The 22,500-nt window shown below is 47.9% G+C and overlaps 2 protein-coding genes across 4 annotated transcripts in view; both read left to right on the forward strand.

The window, feature by feature from the left end:
- The window catches only part of LOC311308524 (stereocilin), a 16,944-nt gene extending 6,515 nt beyond the window's left edge, over positions 1-10,429 (forward strand). The window contains exons 11-28 of the mRNA XM_084437486.1: positions 66-248; positions 364-402; positions 498-674; positions 1,043-1,192; positions 1,651-1,709; positions 1,899-2,022; positions 3,601-3,683; positions 4,013-4,148; positions 4,558-4,766; positions 5,046-5,136; positions 5,251-5,410; positions 5,734-5,903; positions 6,157-6,312; positions 6,620-6,762; positions 6,987-7,135; positions 8,278-8,375; positions 9,751-9,898; positions 10,256-10,429. Coding sequence (XP_084293612.1) covers positions 66-248; positions 364-402; positions 498-674; positions 1,043-1,192; positions 1,651-1,709; positions 1,899-2,022; positions 3,601-3,683; positions 4,013-4,148; positions 4,558-4,766; positions 5,046-5,136; positions 5,251-5,410; positions 5,734-5,903; positions 6,157-6,312; positions 6,620-6,762; positions 6,987-7,135; positions 8,278-8,375; positions 9,751-9,898; positions 10,256-10,344 — 2,364 coding nt within the window. The 3' untranslated portion in view covers positions 10,345-10,429. The remainder of the gene's footprint in view (positions 1-65; positions 249-363; positions 403-497; positions 675-1,042; positions 1,193-1,650; positions 1,710-1,898; positions 2,023-3,600; positions 3,684-4,012; positions 4,149-4,557; positions 4,767-5,045; positions 5,137-5,250; positions 5,411-5,733; positions 5,904-6,156; positions 6,313-6,619; positions 6,763-6,986; positions 7,136-8,277; positions 8,376-9,750; positions 9,899-10,255) is intronic.
- An 8,299-nt stretch (positions 10,430-18,728) lies between these two features.
- The window catches only part of LOC311308293 (furin-1-like), a 120,449-nt gene continuing 116,677 nt past the window's right edge, over positions 18,729-22,500 (forward strand). For 2 of the 3 annotated variants that reach the window (XR_014630428.1, XM_084437246.1), the window contains exon 1: positions 18,729-18,861. The gene's annotated coding sequence lies outside the window, so the exon portion shown is untranslated. Of the gene's footprint in view, positions 18,862-21,851; positions 22,046-22,500 lie in introns of those variants that run through there. The other variant, XM_084437247.1, reaches the window with a different exon arrangement.

The following is a 22,500-nucleotide window of genomic DNA, read 5'->3' on the forward strand; positions in this document are numbered from 1 at the left end:
CTGAACTCACTAGACGTCTCCGTCACAGTTATAATGCAAACATAACATGTCTTCTCTGTGTCCAGCTGTCCCTGTGGGTGGTCCGGGCTGTTCAGCCCCTGAACGCCAGCACCCTGCCTCGTCCAGTACTGGCCTCCCTCAGAGGGCTGCTACCCCAGCTAGGGGCCTCCTTCCTGCAGCCTCTCCCCTCACTAGAGCTCCTGGATCTTCTCACACAACCAGGCCTGCAAAATTACTCCCCAGCACAGGTCAGGAACTGCACTGATACATACAGCAAAACAACTCAACATGTGAATTATTACAGATACAGTAAATGTTTCATAATAACTTGAATGAAAAATCTACATTCCAATGTCTTTTCAGGCTTTTCAGATACTATCCAAAATTTCAGAAGACACCAATGTAAGTAAGATTTTATTGTTTTTGGCCCCAATGTATCACCACCCGTCCGTCTGTCTAACTGAGCCTTATTCCCCCGGTGACTGTCTCCCTGCCAGCTCACCATGGAGACCCTGTGCAGGCTGCAGCCGCTCCTGCCTGGCCTGTCCCCCGCAGTCCTGGGAGGCCTGGACTGGTCTGGGATCAGTGGATCTGCTCAGTGCGGATGCTGGAGGGGCCTGCTGGCTGGTCTGAGGCCTGGTTATAGAGCTCTGCTCCACAGGACCCTGCAGGAGGTGGGGCGGCTGCTCTCTCCCCTATTCATCAACCGCTGACTCCTCTCTCTCATCCGTCTTCATTAGCACACTTTGAGATAATGACCTTGTTTAGAGGCTGGGAGTATTTAATAGCTATCAATTCCAAGTAAACATTATCAAACTGTTTTGGATTCAGCTGTTAGTAGGTGATGGATTGATTTATTATATTACATTACAGTCATTTATCTAAAGTGACTTACAGTAATTGCATTAAACGTAGGTAGTCAGTGTACTACTACTCACCAGAACTCACAAATGCATCTTTTCTCTAAACAAGTGAGCAAGAGCATAATCTAGTGCTAAAGCCAAAGTGCAAGAGTAGCAAAATATAATTCATTCATTCCCAGGTGCTGGACAGCAGGACAGGGAACTCCAGTCTGCGGCTGCAGTGTCTTCTACCGTTCGTCCCCCTGAGGCAGCTGGCAGAGGCCCTGGACGCAGAGACGGTCCTGAGGGACATCGGCCTGTACAGAGACCTGCCCTGGTCACACCAACAGGTTCACTGCCCTCCCATGCTTTGCTTTGGCGTAGGGGAACACTCTGTAGAGAGAGGTCCCCTCAACCAGCATCACCTGGACTCTGAACACAACAGAGGACAATGCTGTGGTGTGGCGCTCACAGCTTCCAAGCTGCTACTGTAGAGAAGAGGGCTTGCTGCCAGCTCTGGCTCAGGCTCCCATTCATCTGCAAATCATTGGATATGTTTCCTGAGCCATTCAGGGTATTAATACTCCATACACGTCAATTGCCATCAAGCAAATTGGTTTGGATGTTGTACAATAGACTGGAGGGGGAACATAAATTAGTAATGCCTACCTTAAAGAGATGTTGTCACAGCCAAGAGTGTATTAGATTAGCTTTCACCAGCCGCTGGCCCACTCTCTCTCTCTCTCGCCCCCCCCCCCCTCTCTCTCTCTCCCCCCCCCCCCCCCCCCCTCTCTCTCTCTCTGAATAGGCTCAGCTGCTCTTCAGGAAGATCCACCAATTTCAGAACATTACAAGAGAAACTGTGGAGTAAGTCCAACGTGTTCATGTTAAATTTCAACTTCAATTTCAATTAATTTCAAGTAATATGGTCATTTGCTGCTAATGAGCAAACAACATGACCTGACAGTAGCACCCCACTGTCATCCATTTAGCAGTGAGCATCTCATACTCAGAGCAGTCATCCAGTATTCATCTAATCCTCTGACTGGTCTCCAGGGACTTGGGCGGTATAGCTGGTGGAATGACCTGTGATTGGTTGAGGCTCTGGAACAATGAATCAGATTTTTCAGAGTTGCTTCAGTTTGTCAGCGAGCTACCTGGAGGGCTGAGACCTGCTCTAGTGAGTAACTGATGAATATACCCCCCTCCCTCTACCCCCCAAAGATATACCACCCTCCCTCTACCCCCCAAAGATATACCCCCCTCCCTCTACCCCCCAAAGATATACCCCCCTCCCTCTACCCCCCAAAGATATACCCCCCTCCCTCTACCCCCCAAAGATATACCCCCCTCCCTCTACCCCCCAAAGATATACCACCCTCCCTCTACCCCCCAAAGATATACCCCCCTCCCTCTACCCCCCAAAGATATACCACCCTCCCTCTACCCCCCAAAGATATACCCCCCTCCCTCTACCCCCCAAAGATATACCACCCTCCCTCTACCCCCCAAAGATATAACCCCCTCCCTCTACCCCCCACGCCTGTTCCCTCCACATATACCCCCCTCCCTCTACCCCCCAAAGATATACCCCCCTCCCTCTACCCCCCAACGCCTGTTCCCTCCACATATACCCCCCTCCCTCTACCCCCCAACGCCTGCTTCCTCCACATATACCCCCCTCCCTCTACCCCCCAAAGATATACCCCCCTCCCTCTACCCCCCAACGCCTGCTTCCTCCACATATACCCCCCTCCCTCTACCCCCCAAAGCCTGTTCCCTCCACATATACCCCCCTCCCTCTACCCCCCAAAGCCTGTTTCCTCCACATATACCCCCCTCCCTCTACCCCCCAACGCCTGCTTCCTCCACATATACCCCCCTCCCTCTACCCCCCAACGCCTGTTTCCTCCACATATACCCCCCTCCCTCTACCCCCCAAAGATATACCCCCCTCCCTCTACCCCCCAACGCCTGCTTCCTCCACATATACCCCCCTCCCTCTACCCCCCAAAGCCTGTTTCCTCCACATATACCCCCCTCCCTCTACCCCCCAACGCCTGCTTCCTCAACATATACCCCCCTCCCTCTACCCCCCAAAGATATACCCCCCTCCCTCTACCCCCCAACGCCTGCTTCCTCCACATATACCCCCCTCCCTCTACCCCCCAACGCCTGCTTCCTCCACATATACCCCCCTCCCTCTACCCCCCAACGCCTGTTTCCTCCACATATACCCCCCTCCCTCTACCCCCCAACGCCTGCTTCCTCCACATATACCCCCCTCCCTCTACCCCCCAAAGATATACCCCCCTCCCTCTACCCCCCAACGCCTGCTTCCTCCACATATACCCCCCTCCCTCTACCCCCCAACGCCTGCTTCCTCCACATATACCCCCCTCCCTCTACCCCCCAACGCCTGCTTCCTCCACATATACCCCCCTCCCTCTACCCCCCAACGCCTGCTTCCTCCACATATCCCACCCTCCCTCTACCCCCCAACGCCTGCTTCCTCCACATATACCCCCCTCCCTCTACCCCCCAACGCCTGCTTCCTCCACATATACCCCCCTCCCTCTACCCCCCAACGCCTGCTTCCTCCACATATACCCCCCTCCCTCTACCCCCCAAAGATATACCCCCCTCCCTCTACCCCCCAACGCCTGTTTCCTCCACAACTCCATTCCATTGATATGCCCAGAAACCAGAATTTCCCATTGTTTAGACTTCGTGAGTTCATCTGTGTTTGTGTTCCCAGAGGAGCTGCCTGGTGGAGGAGCTGAGGGGACGGCCAGAGGAAGACCTGGATGGTCTGAACCCCGGGTTCACAGCACAACTTCCGTAGGAACCCGTCCGCTCTCACACAAACCAGCGTTGAGCTCAACTACATTTCAATACCATTCAGAATTTAAATGGAAATAAGAGTTCCATAATTCAAGTTAGTCACATCATTTCAAGTAATTTTGCTCTCAACAGATTGATGATTAGGACGTTTCTTACATCAGATGGTTTTTTTCATGTTCTGTCATTTTGATCTAAACTCCCTTCCTGAATTGAAACGGAATTGACCCCAGCCCTGTCACACAGACACGACCTTCCCACCCACATTCTCTCTCTGGGTGTCCATCCCATAATGACCTGCCCTCTACTGTACCTCTGCTCTGCCCCAGGGTGAAGATGGTGGAGGGCCTGTCTAACTCGTCCCTCAGGTCCATCCTGGAACACATCCAGCAGCACTGGGCTGACTTCCTCCTGATGCCTCGACACAAGCAGATGGCTCTAGCTGAGAGGACCATCACTGCACTGGTAAAGGAAGAGACTCAAGCAGTCAGTTTCACTTCACTCTTTGGCTTTATACTTTGACCACTTGCAATAGAAAGGTACACTTGCCCTTCACTGGGCTCCATCTTGGATCCCCCCCCCCCCCCCCCCCCCGGCCCCGAGCCGAGGCGGTGAGATGGAACACTTTCAGTTTCGTTTTGTAAACGTGAAATGAACGGGCTTTCCGATTGTGAATGATAAACTGTGGGCAAGTTGTTGCCCATGCCTAAATACGCCACTGCATGTGACCACCTCCCATAAACACCAGCTACCCCACCAAGAAGCTAGCAATTCCCAATGGCATGGGTGGCTGGTCCAGTATTTAGTATACTGAGGAGGAGTGAGTTACTAACCAGTTCAGTGTGGGTCCATGTGTTCCCGGGCGTCTCTCTAGGGGTCCTCCCAGGCGCTGGGAGAGGGGGTGATTGACGGGGCCACAATGGACCTCCTGGGACCCCTGCTACCCTTCCTGGACCAGGACACTCTGAGACTGGTTGACAGGGGTACCCTGGGGCTGCGTCTGGATGAACTCAGGGGGTACTGTCTCCCCAGGGACGCTCTGAAGGACATGGCTAATCTGCTGACTCAGAGAGACATGCTGGGGTGAGAAAGAGGAGAGATGGAGAGAGAGATAGAGAGAGAGAAAAGAGAGTGATGGAGAGAGAGAAGAGAGAGAGAGACGGAGCATGACAAGGTTTGGTTTGTACAGTAGAGAGAAATGCTAGCGTCGTGCTTGTGGTTATCTGATTGCATTTGTCATTTGTAATGAGTTTGTGTGTGTCTGTATTTGTGTGTGTGTGTGTGTGTGTGTGTGTGTGTGTGTGTGTGTGTGTGTGTGTGTGTGTGTGTGTGTGTGTGTGCGTGTGCGTGCGCACATTGCAGAGAGCCATCTGAATGGACGGTTGGTGACGTGGAGCATGCAGGCAGGCTGGTGTTCACTCTCTCTCCCAAGCAGATCAACTCCATCCCACTGGTGAGACAGCACACAGCAACATTACCATCACTCCCATCCCATCTAATAGATGTCAGTGAAGGTGTGTGTGTGTGTGTGTGTGTGTGTGTGTGTGCGCGCGTGTGTGTGTGTCAGGAGGTGCTGAGTGCCGACACGGTGGAGCAGCTCCTGGCGGCTCAGAAGCGCTGGCGGGACAGCGAGGTGGGCGGGGCCTGTGTGGATCAGCCGGATCAGACGGAGACTACCCAGAGCCTCCTGCGGGGGATCGTCAGAGCGCGGAGCAGACGGAAGAAAAGTTAGAACCGATGCTTATTACACACAACGCTCACAGCTGATGCTTATTACACCCACCATAACACTCACAGCTGATGCTTATTACACCCACCATAACACTCACAGCTGATGCTTATTACACCCACCATAACACTCACAGATGATGCTTATTACACACACCGTAGCGCTCACAGATGATGCTTATCTGGGCTGCCGAGTGATCAGTGCATCTTTATGAGGGCGGAGCTTACTTGTTACCTAAACAGGACTGTCAACTCAAAGTTCTAGAGTAAGTTCTGTGTCTAAAACGATCACTGGTTACTCTGATACTGGTTCTGTGTTCAGTTCCTGTCCCAAGCTGCGCTGACATAAGAGGGACCTTCCCCTCCGCTTGGACAGCTAATCAGCTGAGCCGGATGGCGAGGGAGGATATGGCAGAGTGTGTGGAGGTCGTAGGTCAGGACGCCTCGCTGACATCCGACCAGCGCCGAGCCCTGTGGGTAAAGCTCAGACAGGTCAGTGACACTGCAGCTTTTCAGCACTGCCAGGCAAAAATACAACATTTATGGCAACGAGACAACTTGCCAATTGCTATGTGCAAAAACTATGTGACTGAAATCTGTGCATGAAGCCCAGGGGCAAACCAATCTAATCTTGTGAGCGCACGTTTGGTTTCAAACTAAATGCGAGTGTATCGACCAGTCTGGCTGACCAGGCTACAGTGCTGTACTTGCTGTTCTTTCTGTACTTGCTGTCCCATACCTGCAGGCCTACAGCCCCGTGAGAGGCCTCAGGCTGGAGCAGCTGCTGGGTCTGGGCTGCCTGGTCACAGAGCTGGGGGAACGGGAGCTCCAGGAGACCAACCTCACTGACCTGGGGCTCCTGGCCCACCTGGGGGCGCTGACGGACTGGAGCCAGAAAAAGGTGACCGGTTCTGTGTTAGCGCTGACATGTGACTCCGCAAGTCACAGAGCTCAAGGTCTGGATTTATCAAGCGTCTTTCTGAAGAGGATTGCTGAGCTAGGAGCAGTTTTGCCTTTTGAATGAAATGATGTAAGGGGACCTGATCCTAGATCAGCACTCCTACTCAGATAAATTTGGGCACTGACTAAACACAATTTAATGTTTTGGTATGTTTTGTGAAGATGTAAATCCTAATTTGAGCTGTTCAGTGGGTTCTGTGGACCGGGGTGTGGCTGGTTTGTGATGTGCCAGGCCCCTGTCCTCTCAGATGAGGGCCGCAGTCCTCGGTGTGATGCGCAGACGTAAGCTGAGGGTAGAACAGCTGGGGGCCATCGACGTAGCAACACTGGGTCACCTGATCTGTGGTCTCAACCCTCCAGAGATCAGCCGACTAGACCCCTACAACCTGAGGTTAGTCTGTGGACTAACAATAAATTCCGCCTCAGACCTTTTGAAAGAAGGGCTCAGTCCACACACGGCAGGATAGAAATGTGCTCATTGTCCGCAGAGAGACATTGTTAAGAGTGTTTTTGTCACATGACCTGACCCCGTTCAGTTCTATCGGGTCCCCTGCCTGTCTCCCTGTGACAGCTTGAGCGTTGTGTCTCTAACGAGTCGTGTCCCGGCCCTGGCAGCCTGTCTGTGCTGTTCCTGCGGGAGCTGGCCCTGCCATGTTCAGACCAGCAGATGGAGGCGCTGACCGCCGGCCTCTCTTGGCCTGCCGCCTTCGGACCGGTGAGCGCCTGGGGTCCGGAGGTCTTCACAGAGATAGGCACTCTGGCAGGTACTGGACCCCCGCCCTGACTCTGCTACTGTGTCCTTGAGGGTTGTCTGTGGTTTGTTTAATAGTTCCTAGCAATGTTTTTTTTTTTTTTTTATTGTTAATGAAATGCCACAGCTCAGCATTCAAAATGATGGTGTCTTCATCCACCACATTCCTCTCCTCTTCATCCCTTCATCCACCACATTCCTCTCCTCTTCATCCCTCCATCTACCATATTACTCTCCTCTTCATCCCTTCATCTACCACATTCCTCTCCTCTTCATCCCTTCATCTACCACATTCCTCTCCTCTTCATCCCTTCATCTACCACATTCCTCTCCTCTTCATCCCTTCATCTACCACATTCCTCTCCTCTTCATCCCTTCATCTACCACATTCCTCTCCTCTTCATCCCTTCATCTACCACATTCCTCTCCTCTTCATCCCTTCATCCACCACATTCCTCTCCTCTTCATCCCTTCATCCAACACATTCCTCTCCTCTTCATCCCTTCATCCAACACATTCCTCTCCTCTTCATCCCTCCATCTACCATATTCCTCTCCTCTTCATCCCTTCATCTACCACATTACTCTCCTCTTCATCCCTTCATCTACCACATTCCTCTCCTCTTCATCCAACACATTCCTCTCCTCTTCATCCCTTCATCTACCACATTCCTCTCTTCATCCCTTCATCTACCACATTCCTCTCCTCTTCATCCCTTCATCTACCACATTCCTCTCCTCTTCATCCCTTCATCCAACACATTCCTCTCCTCTTCATCCCTTCATCTACCACATTCCTCTCCTCTTCATCCCTTCATCCAACACATTCCTCTCCTCTTCATCCCTTCATCCAACACATTCCTCTCCTCTTCATCCCTTCATCCAACACATTCCTCTCTTCTTCATCCACCACATTCCTCTCCTCTTCATCCCTTCATCCAACACATTCCTCTCCTCTTCATCCCTTCATCCAACACATTCCTCTTCATCCCTTCATCCACCACATTCCTCTCCTCTTCATCCCTTCATCCAACACATTCCTCTCCTCTTCATCCCTTCATCCAACACATTCCTCTCCTCTTCATCCCTTCATCTACCACATTCCTCTCCTCTTCATCCCTTCATCCACCACATTCCTGTGCTCCTCTGTTTGCAGCCGGTCTGGACGACCTGGTTCTGTCTGCTCTGGTGCGGGAGCAGGTCCAGGGATTGACCCCTCAGGCTCTCACCCTGATCCCACCAGCAAAGATGGCTGTGAGTCTCTGGGGCTCCCCAACAGTGTTTGGAGCTGAATCTGTGTGGGCGTGAATTGGATGGTGATCGGTGTGTGTGTGTGTGTCTGCCAGGTGGTGCTCAGTGTGTGTGTGTGTGTTTGTGTGTGTGTGTGTACCAGGTGGTGTTCTGTGCATGTGTGTGTGCCATGTGGTGTGTGTATGTGTGTGTGTGTGTCAGTGGCGGCTGGTGACTCAAAAAACTGAGGAGGACAGGAGGAAGAGAGGTGAACCGCCCATGGGCGCCGGGGGGCACTTTCCCACATGCAGCATTTATTTATCATATTCATGATAAAATATTACAAAACAACAATAAAACATTGTAAGCAATAGTTGGATTGTACTCTTCTCTAAAGAGAGAAAATAATTGATATTGGTGAGGTGCTGGAGAGGTTGGGTGATGTATGAAAAATGTTTTTGATTAGGGGAAACTGAGGTGTGCTGGCTTTCAAACAGTTTGTTGGCCAATAGATTTGACAACTGGACAATGGAATACGTTGCACAGCTAATGCAGTATCCAACAGTTCGCTCATGGCTAGCTAGCAATGGCCTGCTATAGCCAGCCAGTGGAACTGTCGTGTTCAGACGGCTCTAGCTCAAAAAGTATTTATGTCAGCTTAGATATTTAGATGGCTAGAATCAAGACATATAGACGAACAGTTTGATAAATAATATGTCCCATAATACTTTCGTATGTATTATATTATGGAGCTACGAACACACAAAAAGTCTCCAATGGCACAGGGAAGAGAAACAGACATCAACGCAGACTCAATCGGCCTTCACTGTGGTGAATCTGGAATCTGGAATGTGATTGGACTAACAACATGTCAATCATTAAATCCTGTTCAGACAGGGCCGGAGTACTGTCCTCCCTTGCGGTAATTGTTCAACGTTTTGGCCAGTCACAAATTAGCAAGAAAAAAGGGCATTACATTGATTTAAGAGAAAAGAACCCGCCCCTAGGGAGGCTAGCCTCCCTTCCATAGATATCTATGGGTCCTCCAGCTGCATGTTATAGATGTCACTGTTGGAGCTTTAGAATTTCAATAATGGGTTTTTATCCATAGGGAAAACCTGCTTTATGAACAAAACTGAGATAATATTAATTATGAATAAATACATTCATATATTTATATTTTAATCCCTCTCTTCTCTCCAAAAACTGAGGAGGACTGTCCTCCCCTGCCTCAATGGACGAGCCTCCACTGGTGTGTGTGTGTACCAGGTGGTGTTCAGTGTTCAGTGTGTGTATATGTGTGTGTGTACCAGGTGGTGTTCAGTGTTCAGTGTGTGTATGTGTGTGTGCGCCAGGTGGTGTTCAGTGTTCAGTGTGTGTATATGTATGTGTGCGCCAGGTGGTGTTCAGTGCGACCCAGCTGTCCTGGCTGAGTGTGGAGCAGGCGTGGGCGGTGACGGAGCAGCAGTGGGCGGAGCTGGATGGCGGGCAGCGGCAGGCGCTGGGCGTGGCTCAGTACGAGGGGGACGTCCTGCTGGAGCACCGAGGTGACGGCAGGGACCCCGGATCAGCTCAGCTTCAACCTTACTATGACCTTTAACATTTTTACGCTATTATGAGGTCACGTGTCTAAAACTGGATTCATACTGTATGCTTTTACAAGAAAACTAGTGTGCCTCGCATACTTTGTCGCTCGAATTGAAGTCTTTGTCTGTTTTCAATACGCAAATACACAAAGCCACAGTGTTACATATTAATAACAGTATGAAATAAGCTGTAGTCGGAGGCCTGATGCTGTAGGTGGTGATAAAATGTTATTAGTTATGTGATAAGGTTGTTTCATGCTTGTAGGGTGATAACGTGGTGGTAAAGAGGATATGTGTGATATTGTGTATTTTCCACAGGGAGGAACGAGGCCCCAACAGCAGAGTCATCTGACAGCCTCACTGTGTGCTTATTGGCTCTAAGCTGTACGTTATGGCGTCTACTGTGAAAACCAAAATTTCAACGCATTTGTATTTATTTACCCCTTTGTGGAATTGTAATATTTTTACTTGAAAATAAACATTTTGAACTGGGTTGTTGTGTCCTGAATCCCTTTTTACCTCAGGTATCCTTGACAGACTCTACATCACTGTGTTTGGGATCTTGATCAGTGATTGGTGCGTAGCTCCTCCTGGTAAATGTACGATGTGGGGAGGAGCTCGTTTGGAACGGTGGTCTGGGAAGCAGGGCAGGAACAAACAGAGGGGAGATGAGATATGAAAACATGAAGCATGATGGGAAACAGGCAGACTTCAGGTTCATATGAGAGCCGTGTTTAGGTGCATCATTAACGACGCACCGACAGTGATATTGAGTTCTACCTTTAGACAGATTCCAGTGTGGGTATTTTCTTAATTTTTAGTTGCCTGTGTTTTGATATCCAGCACCTGGCCAGCTAACAACCACAACATGCTCATAATGACCGGGTTTCACGAACGAGTTAAGAAGCACTTAACTCCAAAGTACTTCTTAACTCCCATACAAAGGGTTGCTTAAGAAGGGTTCCTTAAGAAGGTTCTTTATCTGAAACGCGGCCAATATTAATAGCCAAGATCTCTTGGTGGACAACACAGATGAGCTGTGTACTGGTTCTGCCCAGGGTGCAAGACCACTGTCATACTGCTTTAATCCGCCTCTCAGACTCCGCCTCCTTCAGGCCACTGCAGAAGCAGAACACCCTCTTGACGTTGCCTCCCGTCTCCATGGAAATGGCTCGGGTATGGTCCTCCTTGGTGATCCACACCAAGAAGCTCTTCTGGTATCTGTGCCCGTCTAGAACAACATTCCCAAGCACAACAACAACAGTGATTCAGTAAACAGCAGAGGACAGCCGGCTTAACGTCCACTCAGTAAAGGGGATGAACATGTAATCTGTTTGCCAGGTTTGTTAGGAAGCGTGTCATAGAAATTGTAATTTCACTACCTCCCTCAACCTTTCACATAGCTGTGCTAACCTCATTTATAACAGGATGACCTCTCCAGGAGGTCGACACACCTAGACATTGTCTGCTCTAGAATAACCATTCTTTGTTCCATTGTCCTTGCAAGATTTACCACCCTTTCTCATATCACGTGTCTCAACTCTTGACCATTGTTGATGATGTCTGCCATTTAATATGACGTGTACAGATGGGTTAGCCAATCACATCCCTGGAAGCGTCATACCTGTGTATTGCTTGAATATAAGGCCGCGCAAGACCAGACTGCGGCACTTCTGTTGGATACCACTCACGTGCGTTATCCTGAAGTCCTTGCGCTTGTATGTTTTCTCAATAAATCAGACTTGACCTCTTTTGAGCGAACCTTGGCAAATCATTTGACCTTAGATCAGATTTAATTCCACTACAAGCGCTGCAGAGCAGGGCTTTGTTTTTGGTGAGGATGTGCTCACCAAATACTCCGAGCATCTGGCCATTCCCTGGCCCTTCCTGCAGAGGTCAGGAGAGGGGACACTGGCTAGTCGAACAGGAAACAATCCTGTCCTTGGGTCATAGCCCTTGTCAAATCGTCAAGTGCATGAGGGCTCTCTGGCAGACATTTTGAGCCCTTTATGCCCCTTACCTGCACTTCTGCAGACTTCGCCTGAGGGAATTACCCACAGTTCATATCGTTGTGACGTAAAACACGGGGTTACCTGAAGAACGGCCAATAAACAAACAGATAAACCAACCCTATATGTTCACATTACAAAACAAAATATGTTTTCATGTTTTCAGCTGGACTTGCTTATCTGCACAAGTAGCCTTATAATTATTTTGGTTTCATTATTTTTAAGTATAGGTTATTAACCCCATGGGTTTGTATAATGTGATTTGTGTAAAAATATGTAGGCTATGGTTATAAATTACATCGATTTCTGTTTCTCTAAATCATATGATTTCCCAGTTAAAAGCAGTATGACATTAATCACCCATTTCGGTGCAGTGTTCTTTGAATTGAGATTTCCAACATGGAGAGCTGTGAGGTGCAGGAATGTGTATACATAATATATTATCATAATTAAGTAAATACTTTTGGATTCATCACAAACAAGAATCACAGGCAGTAATGTAGTTCGCATATGACCACAAAATGAAATGATTTTAAGAAGTTGAACAGACATGTTTTGAGGGTAACACAGAGTTCAAATAATGTAAAGGGGATTTGACTCACACCCACAATAGTAAGAAATGCGTTTTCACGTCAATGTAATGTGATGTCGCAAGTGTTGTCCCATTCCTTTTTATACCAATTCGAGCCCTTGCAGCCTCTCGCACTCTCGCACGTCCACTTTACCAGGTGACGTCAATAAGTCTGTGAGGGCTCAGGGCTTGAGGGTTTAGGGGGACATTGGGACTGGGCCAATGTGTCTTTCTTGGATGAGGGGGTCTAGCAGCTCATTAAACACCTGGCATGAACATACCAGCAGTCACAGTCATAGGGGAGTCATATGATCAAGAAGACAACGTCACGACTGCACATTGTTGAATGGCTTCGGTGTGTTCATATTAAGTGGTAGCCTACTGGTCTGGACTCTAGTGGTATAACCAAGTCATAACCAGTGTTTTTATACTCTTCCGATACCATACTATATATTCTTTATAGGGCCTGGGAAAATGTAGTCCCAGAAACGACCATCTTGTTTCTACACAGGTGTATCTATTCATCTGATTGCATAGGATTCTATGCAGTAGAGCCAATCAGACAAATAGATACACCTGTGTAGAAACAAGATGGTCGTGTCTGGGCTACATTTTCCCAAGCCCTAAAGCTAGTCTAAGGAAAGGAGGTCATTCAGAGGCTGAGCATTTTTGTTCCTTCAAAGAGAGCTACTGTCAAACATTTATGTTTAAAACAATTAACATAGTAGAGTGGGTGTAGAAGAACAGAACAGTCTTTGCGACCTTCGGGGGTTAAATAAACATACTGACAGACGGTTATAGAAATGTACTGACACACAGTAGTCTTCTTCTGTGGTGGTGGCGGTGCTTTGAAGCTTCAAAGTGTATTAACACTTTGTATTCTGTGTATTAACGCACCGGCATGTGTGACCATCGGATTTTGTGACCGGTGGTCACCCATTTCGATGATCACAGATGTCGGTGTATTAACATGCGGAAATCAGTGACCACCGGATCTGTTCACTGATGGTCACAGAATTCCTCATAACACCTGGTTGAATCAGGGCGACGCGAAACCTCCGGTTGAAAATGCGTCGGTTGCTCTGGGAAGAGGGGCCAGCAGCTGATGACACCGTGGAAGTTTGAAGTGCTAACAGTAACTATAGTAACAGTACTCCTATATGCTAACATTTATATCTTATCTTATCTTATCACTATAGCTTACAATTAGAATCAGAATCAGTTTTTATTATTAAAAAAAAATCTTTATTTAGTTTTTATAATTTGCCACCACCACCGCCTCCTCCTCCGAGCCATGGAAGAGGAGAGAGAGAGAAGAGGACATCATCCTCTCTCTCCCTGACTCTCTCTCAGTGGTCCAGAGAGAGAGAGAGAGGAGAAGGAGATACCATCTAGACATCTCCACCCCCCCCTCTCTGGCTCACTGAGAAAGAACCAAGATCTCTCTCTGTGAACCTGAAAGGGGGGGGGGGGAGGAGGAGATGTCAAGATGATATCTCCTTCTCCTCTCTCTCTCTCTCTGGCTGCTCTTCCTCTGTCGCTCTCTGGCTTTTATACTCCTCCTGGCCCACGTCACAAGGGCGCTCTGTGACGTCACGGTTTGTAAGGCTCTTTTGACAAAACCACTTTGTGTGCGTCATAGTTCTAAAATCACTGTAAATCACTTGATTGGCACTTTCAGACAGGTGTGATGAAGGTGCTATTGCAAATTAAACCAAAAGACTGAGCTGGGGAGCCCACCCACGCGTACAGCGGTATATCTCAATAAAGACTTTGTTGCCATAAATTAGCTGGTTTATTCTAGCAGCCTAGCAGCGTTCCGTTCATAACAACGCAGGCGCCTTCACGAGTATCCTGGATTTGGCGTTAATATTATAATAATATTCTCTCGTTCAAAATAAAGCAACTGCCAAAAGTTAAAAAGTCTTTATTGATATGTGCCGCTAGGGCGTAGGTAGGCTCCCCATAGACCTGGTCCAGGTGATATCCTACAGATAACTCCCCATAGACCTGGTCCAGATATCCTACAGATAACTCCCCATAGACCTGGTCCAGATATCCTACAGATAACTCCCCATAGACCTGGTCCAGATATCCTACAGATAACTCCCCATAGACCTGGTCCAGATATCCTACAGATAACTCCCCATAGACCTGGTCCAGATATCCTACAGATAACTCCCCATAGACCTGGTCCAGATATCCTACAGATAACTCCCCATAGACCTGGTCCAGATATCCTACAGATAACGCCGTTACTCTCAATGCAATTTACCTGAATGCGCTTCCTCGGCCCGCTCGTCTGAGTCTACAGACAAAACCGTTTCGTTACTCACCAAAGTAAACACATCGTTGGAAAGATGAAAGCCTTTTCTCCGAAATCGCTACAGTTTGTAGTCCCCCACCTTTCAAATAAAAGGCAAATTTGTACACTTAAATGTTTTATATCCACAGCGCATCGACTGTCTTCTTCTACCGGCGATTCGGCGCTCTCCGCTTTGTTTAGCCTACTCACTGCTGCCGCCCATGTTGGGGATGATGCATTACATTACATTACATTACATTATTAACATGTTTTATTTACATGTTTTAAATTTTAACATTTGCCATAGTTAATAATTCAGCGTAAATGTTCTCCCGCTAATCAGATACCTCAACGCGAGTCTCTCAACACCATTTAAGATGTATGTATACTCCATTTAATGCAGGTATAGGCTCCCCAGAACTCCCCTTTTCTTTTTTAAATAATATTCTCTATTCTCTATTCAATAATCTAATTCTGTCAAAATGTTCCAATATACATTTAGGTTGCAAAATTAGGACTTTATTCGTAGGCATATTTTTGTCATTATTTTTATTAGGCCTACACTGCAAATCTTTAGTGTTAATATTAACTGTCAATTAGAAATTACACACAAAACAGACATACAGGATTGCTCCTCATTATTACAATTCTGTAACTATGACTTCAAAATTCATTTTAAAACCTTAGTAATTTAGAAATGTTCTGACCCACTGTGACAAATGTACATTTCCAATAAAGTCAGGGTGGGACTGTAATGTAACAGCATTGTCACGTTATTTAATCACATCGTAGTCACGGGTTTCAGCAGCAGTGACGCTACGTTCCCTTACAGTCTCCCTGAGGTCGGTTATTTGGGTTATTCTGCGACTGTATAGGCACGTGTCAGCTAGGTCAAACTACGACCACTGTGTCCCGTCGGCTTTACGTACTGTGCTAGTAGGGTTATAGAAATGTACTGACAGACAGTTATAGAAATGTACTGTTAGGGTTAGAGGATGGTGGAGGTAGGACCCAAAAGCAGACGGCAGGCAGAGCCGATTTAAAAAGTTTAATTCCCCAAATTAAAAAAACAAACTGAGGAACACCGGAACATATGAACCGACAGAGAACAAAGGAAACTGGACGGCATATATACTCTGGGAGAACAATCAAGGAACAACGTACAGATGTGCAACAGGACATAACGTGACACAGGTGCAGACAATCACCCAGACAAGGACGTGGAGGGAGTCCAAACTAAACACCAACACAAGGACAGAGGAAACTAGGACACAAGGGAAGGGAACAGGGAACGAGGCTGGGACTGGGAATAGGACTGGGCTGGAAACTAAGGGATACCAGAAGGGGGAGCTAGAGAGGACCAGACAACTAAAGGAGGGGACTGAGGGGACTAGATCTAGGGACTGGGAGCAAGAAGGGGAGTTTAGAAACAGGGGGGCTAAAAGAGAATACTAAGGGACCAGAGGAACCAGAGGGGACTATGGGGAACAAGCTAGAGAAGAGGCTGAGAAAACAAACTAAACACAGGGAAGAAAGGAACACGAAGACAAGACGATACACACAAGGAGGGAGAAGAAAACCTGGTGACAATGTGACAAACGTGCAAAGTCTCTGGGGGGAGTGCCGGCGCAGTCACTGGGAGGGGAGGTGATCAGGGTCCAGGGGGGTCCGGGGGGGTCCGGGGGGCACCCAAGCTCAGGGTCAGGGATCCAGGCCCGGGAACAGTGAGCAGAGCGAACCGGGACTGGTAGCAGGGGGCGAGCCGGGCGGACCGAGCCAGAACCATAACATGAAGCCTACTGACAGACGGTTATAGAAATGTACTGACAGACGGTTATAGAAATGTAGCTTTCTGCCAAACGGTTATGGAGATGTAGGCCTACTGACAGATGGTTATAGAAATGTACTGACAGACAGTTATAGAAATGTACTGACAGATGGTTATAGAAATGTACTGACAGATGGTTATAGAAATGTATAAATAGGTCATAGGATAGGTCAATAAAGACACAAGTAACAAAAATAATACAAAATCAACGAACAAATAAAAGCAATAAGGTAGCCTAGTGCAAGGTCTATCACTCCGTAAATGCTGTCAGCTGTGTTAAGTTGCCATAGCAATGGTATGCAATTTCGGATTGCGGATGGCTGAAAGCAACGCATTTTAGTGAAATTGAGCACTACAAACCCATTGTTTTCAAATAAAAAATGAAAAAAAGATTTAACAGCAGTGCAGTGCTGTTGTATAATTAAGCAATAACACTTGAGGCCGTGCTTATTGTGGTTATTGGGCTGTGCTGGCTACGCCACGACCACAGCACAGCCTGCCAATAACCGATAAAGCACTCCCTCTAGTGTGATTGCCCAAGACCAATTAAACACAGCGAGACTGACTGGATATGTCTGGTCCGGGTCAGCTACGGCCACGGCCACTCAGACAGCACGCAGGTCAGGGGGTCAGCTACGGCCATCAGACAGCAGGCAGGTCAGGGGGTCAGCTACGGCCATCAGACAGCAGGCAGGTCAGGGGTTCAGCTACGGCCGTCAGACAGCAGGCAGGTCAGGGGGTCAGCTACGGCCGTCAGAGAGCAGGCAGGTCAGGGGGTCAGCTACGGCCGTCAGACAGCAGGCAGGTCAGGGGGTCAGCTACGGCCGTCAGACAGCAGGCAGGTCAGTGAGTCAGTGCCATTTATAGCCATATGACACAACATTTTCACTTTTTTGGGAACTGTAAAGAGCCATATGTTTTTTAATAATAGACCATCCGTTTTAATAGTAGCTAGGCTACTAGAGCTGATGGTCCAAGCTCTGTCTAATCACAACCATCAGCTCCCTTCAGCCTAGCAATGAATGGACCATTTGTCTCATTAAAAGATTATATATATATGATCTTTTAATGAGATAAAAGTGTGCTTCCATATATGTATATATATATAGGCCTATACAGTATATACATATAAGCACACTTTTTTTTGCATTATCTTTTTTTACAGAGGGTTGGGGAGTGTCAGCAAGGAAAGGGGGATCCGTCAGAACAGTTAAGTCGTGGGGGGCGAGGGGGGGGGGTTCTCATGTACTCATGCCCCATCTCAGAAAGTATAGGCGTTGTGCCTTCTTTAGGATGGCGTCTGTGTTGTATGTCCAAGTCTTGTTTTTTGTTTTTAACAATGTACATGTCTGATGTTTTTGGTCTGTCCTTATCTTGTATGTTTCTATATGTGTATTGTTGTCTTGTGTTGTTTTTATAGCTGTTTTATGAGCTACGTGGCATTTTAATTTCCTTCGGGATAAATAAAGTGAATCAAATCAAATCAAATCAAATCAAAGTCTGGCCATCAGAGATCTGCATCCCTAGGAATTTGAAGAGGCTCACCCTCTCCACTTCCTGCCCGTTGATGATGATGGGGGCAGTGGGAGGATTTTTTGACTCATCAAGATGAGTCAAACTGGATGATTGGATTGCTGCTGTGCTTGGCTGAGCAGACGTGGGTGGGGCTCAGGCAGAAGCCTTGCGGGTTGAGTGTGGATGAGGTGTTGATGCGTATTCTCCCCACCTGTGATCTGTCTGTGAGGACGTCCAGTGTCCAGTAGCATAAGGAGCTGCTCTGGCCAACACCTCTCAACTTCTGGAAAGTATGAAAGCCTATACTTTATTGGTTGTGTATCCGAAGTGTGTTTGTTTGTTTAAAGTGAACTTGGATAATTTGTTTATAAATACAGTAGGCTAAGTGTCTGTAGTGGCTATGAGAACTTGAACTGATCAATGGCAGCAGATGGGGCTGTGTTCCTGCGTGGTGCTAATGAATGACAGCAGATGGTGCTGTATTACTGCCTTGCTTCCTCGGGGGCGTGACGGAGCTGTGCACACACACCTTCTCAATGACGTATTTCCTGGGGCTGTGGACCCTCAGCTGTACTGTGAGGGTACACAAACATGATTATTTATCTCCTGTTCACCTCCCTACGGTTGTAAGAGACTAAGGACTGGTTAGAATGCCGTGCAAACCCACCGATCAACGGAATGTGTAAACGGGAACTGGTAAGTCCGCACGTCTAATAGATACAAAGTTTCCCCGTATTTCGGGTTGTGGAGGGTGGTCGTGGAGAGTTGAGGACTGCTGTTCTCCGGTGCTCGGACCAGCAGGCGGTCAAATTACTTTAGTCAGCACGAGGAGTGTGTGTTGGAGCTCGAGGAGTGTGTGTTGGAGCTCGAGGAGTGTGTTTGAGCTCGAGGAGTGTGTGTTGGAGCTCGAGGAGTGTGTTTGAGCTCGAGGAGTGTGTGTTTGAGCTCGATGAGTGTGTGTTCGAGCTCGAGGAGTGTGTGTGTTGGAGCTCGAGGAGTGTGTGTTTGAGCTCGAGGAGGAGTGTGTGTTTGAGCTCGAGGAGTGTGTTTGAGCTCGAGGAGTGTGTGTGTTGGAGCTCGAGGAGTGTGTGTGTTTGAGCTCGAGGAGTGTGTGTTGAGCTCGAGGAGTGTGTGTTTGAGCTCGAGGAGTGTGTTGGAGCTCGAGGAGTGTGTTTGAGCTCGAGGAGTGTGTTGGAGCTCGAGGAGTGTGTTTGAGCTCGAGGAGTGTGTTTGAGCTCGAGGAGTGTGTTTGAGCTCGAGGAGTGTGTTTGAGCTCGAGGAGTGTGTTTGAGCTCGAGGAGTGTGTTTGAGCTCGAGGAGTGTGTGTGTTGGAGCTCGAGGAGTGTGTGTGTTGGAGCTCGAGGAGTGTGTGTGTTCGAGGAGTGTGTGTTTGAGCTCGAGGAGTGTGTTGGAGCTCGAGGAGTGTGTGTTTGAGCTCGAGGAGTGTGTGTTTGAGCTCGAGGAGTGTGTGTTTGAGCTCGAGGAGTGTGTGTTGAGCTCGAGGAGTGTGTGTTGGAGCTCGAGGAGTGTGTTGGAGCTCGAGGAGTGTGTTGGAGCTCGAGGAGTGTGGTGCCTGTCACCGTTATTCGCCTCGCGCTCACTGGGCTGTCAGTCAGCGTGAAGGGAACCGTTGAGAACTGACCAACCGTCGAGACCGGTTGTATTTAAAATACCGATCCTTATTAAGAAGATTCGGTCCAACGGTCGGCGGATAAACGGTCCCGGTGGAAATACGGTCCCGGTGGAAATACGGTCCCGGTGGAAATACGGTCCCGGTGGAAATAGGCAGTCGGCCAGGCTGGTACGGTGTGTCAAGTAGGCTGGTTGTTGCCGATAACGAGATACTGTTACAGCAGAGATACCACCAGGAAAACGAGATAGGCCTACTGTTACAGCAGAGATACCACCAGGAAAACGAGATACTGTTACAGCAGAGATACCACCAGGAAAACGAGATACTGTTACAGCAGAGATACCAGCAGGAAAACGAGATACTGTTACAGCAGAGATACCACCAGGAAAACGAGATACTGTTACAGCAGAGATACCACCAGGAAAACGAGATACTGTTACAGCAGAGATACCACCAGGAAAACGAGATACTGTTACAGCAGAGATACCACCAGGAAAACGAGATACTGTTACAGCAGAGATACCACCAGGAAAACGAGATACTGTTACAGCAGAGATACCACCAGGAAAACGAGATACTGTTACAGCAGAGATCCCACCAGGAAAACGAGATACTGTTACAGCAGAGATACCACCAGGAAAACGAGATACTGTTACAGCAGAGATACCACCAGGAAAACGAGATACTGTTACAGCAGAGATACCACCAGGAAAACGAGATACTGTTACAGCAGAGATACCACCAGGAGAACGAGTCAGGGACACTCGCCAAGCTGTCTGCCTTTGTCAAGACCGTTTGTGGTGAGTTAGCTTGTGTTTATGTACCATTTTATAAGCACCCAGCAATCATTTCATGATTACAGTTATGAGAGCCTACTTGAATAGATTAGGCTAATCTGTGAAACCTTGGCAAACTTTTTTCCCCAAAGTTTTTTCTTTCTTTCAACGCTACATGGACATGATATGCTCTCAGTCGACCACGTATTCTGATTCAGACAAACCTCTCCCTGTCAAACGGTTTTAAAACATGAATTAATTGTTAGGCTATTCACGGGCTGTTATTTGTGCTAAAATCCAGAAGATCAGGCTACTAACAGTAGACAGTGACATAATGATAGGCTACATGTCTTTACAAACATTCCTAGTAGGCTACTTTACAGTGCTACAGTCATTTATCAGACCCTTTTATCCAAAGCGACTTACAATAATTAATAGCCTACCATTTAGGTGTAAAGTGTAAAGATTTGACTGGTCTGGTGTGGTTGGATTTTTTAGGAAGGAGAGCTGAGAGATTCATTATTGAGTAAGCTCAATGTAATGTATTAGTATCTGGATAGCCTTCATGTGGATTGTTTTTGATTGGTTTCTGTGGGCCATTTAACATACTAGCCTAAGTGAGAATCAATAAATAGATTTGACCACCCATTCCCATGTATGACCACCCATTCCCATGCATGACCACCCCACCCCCTCGTTAGTATGGGTTGTCAGGGCTTTCACTGTGGTCCAATTTGCTTTGTTCTTAACCCTGGAAAAATGCAAATGTCAATGCAAAGAGTGTAAATTACTTGCATCCCAATGACAACTTGTTCCTGTTTGTCTTAATTGTTTTACCACTGACCAGTGCCCATCCTCCACCCACTAGATCCTGAGGAGTGTGACTGGAGAGAGGAGAGCTATTAGATGTCTAACCTGGTTAATGCAGCATTGGCAGGGGGGTTCAAGGCACCGTTCCATCTGTTTGACACACACTCAATGTTATCATCACCCTGGATGCAATATCTGGATCCCATTACACCCTTTTTGAAGCCTTTGACAATTCAGAAAAAGTTGTGAAATGTTTGATTCCTTGCAGATTTGTGATTCACATCTGTCTGTTATCTCTGGTGCTGCTGGCGGGAACTGTAGTAGCTGCCAGATGTAGCCTTGGCTTCTGGGATCAGTTTACCCCGGTGACGCTCATGAGCTGTGGCAGAGAGATGGCAGGCTTCCCGCCGTCTCCAGCTCACTGTTAAATGTTTGGGCTTTTGTTTTTCCTCGGTGTATGGTTTTATACTGACGTTCAACTCCGGTTGAACGGCACGGGGCCCCAGATGAGGTCACGGAGGGGCGGGGGTACTTTGAGCCATGCGTGTCTGTCGGCGTTAAAGGCTGGCTCGGGTGCTGAGCGCACCTCTTATCTGTCTGCGTGCTGCGCCTGCTTCACTACAAACTGCAACAGAGTATAATTACAGTGCAGAGGAACGAGGTGAGAGGACCGCTTATCCTTCCATATCTGTCTGACTTTAAAGTGTTATGCTGGCAAGCCTTTGTTTTTGACGACCATGTCCTCATAGTTACTGTCTGTTTGAGTCTGAATGTGGATTTAGCCTAGTCTATTCTGAGTTTGACAAACAAACATGTTTTTACACAGAGCTGTTGCTGATCATGCTGACCACACAGCCAAGATTAAGGGGGGTTAACGTTTAAGCCAGTGCTTACCCTAATCTCAAATTGTTGCATTTTGTTTGAACCGTACAAATCATTGTCAAGGTTAGTCATCATCGCATGATTGCTTAAAACTGGTTAGTCATCATCGCATGATTGCTTTAAAAACTGTTGTTGTGTTGTTAACAAATAAGACGGCTCAGAAGTTGTTCCAACAAGTCACAGTAGAACTGTTGGTCCAGACTGTTGTGTGTTTGCTGCCCAGTTCTGCCAGGG

Source organism: Borostomias antarcticus (genome assembly GCF_949987555.1).
Source record: "Borostomias antarcticus genome assembly, chromosome: 4".
NCBI classification, from domain to species: Eukaryota; Metazoa; Chordata; class Actinopteri; order Stomiiformes; family Stomiidae; genus Borostomias; species Borostomias antarcticus.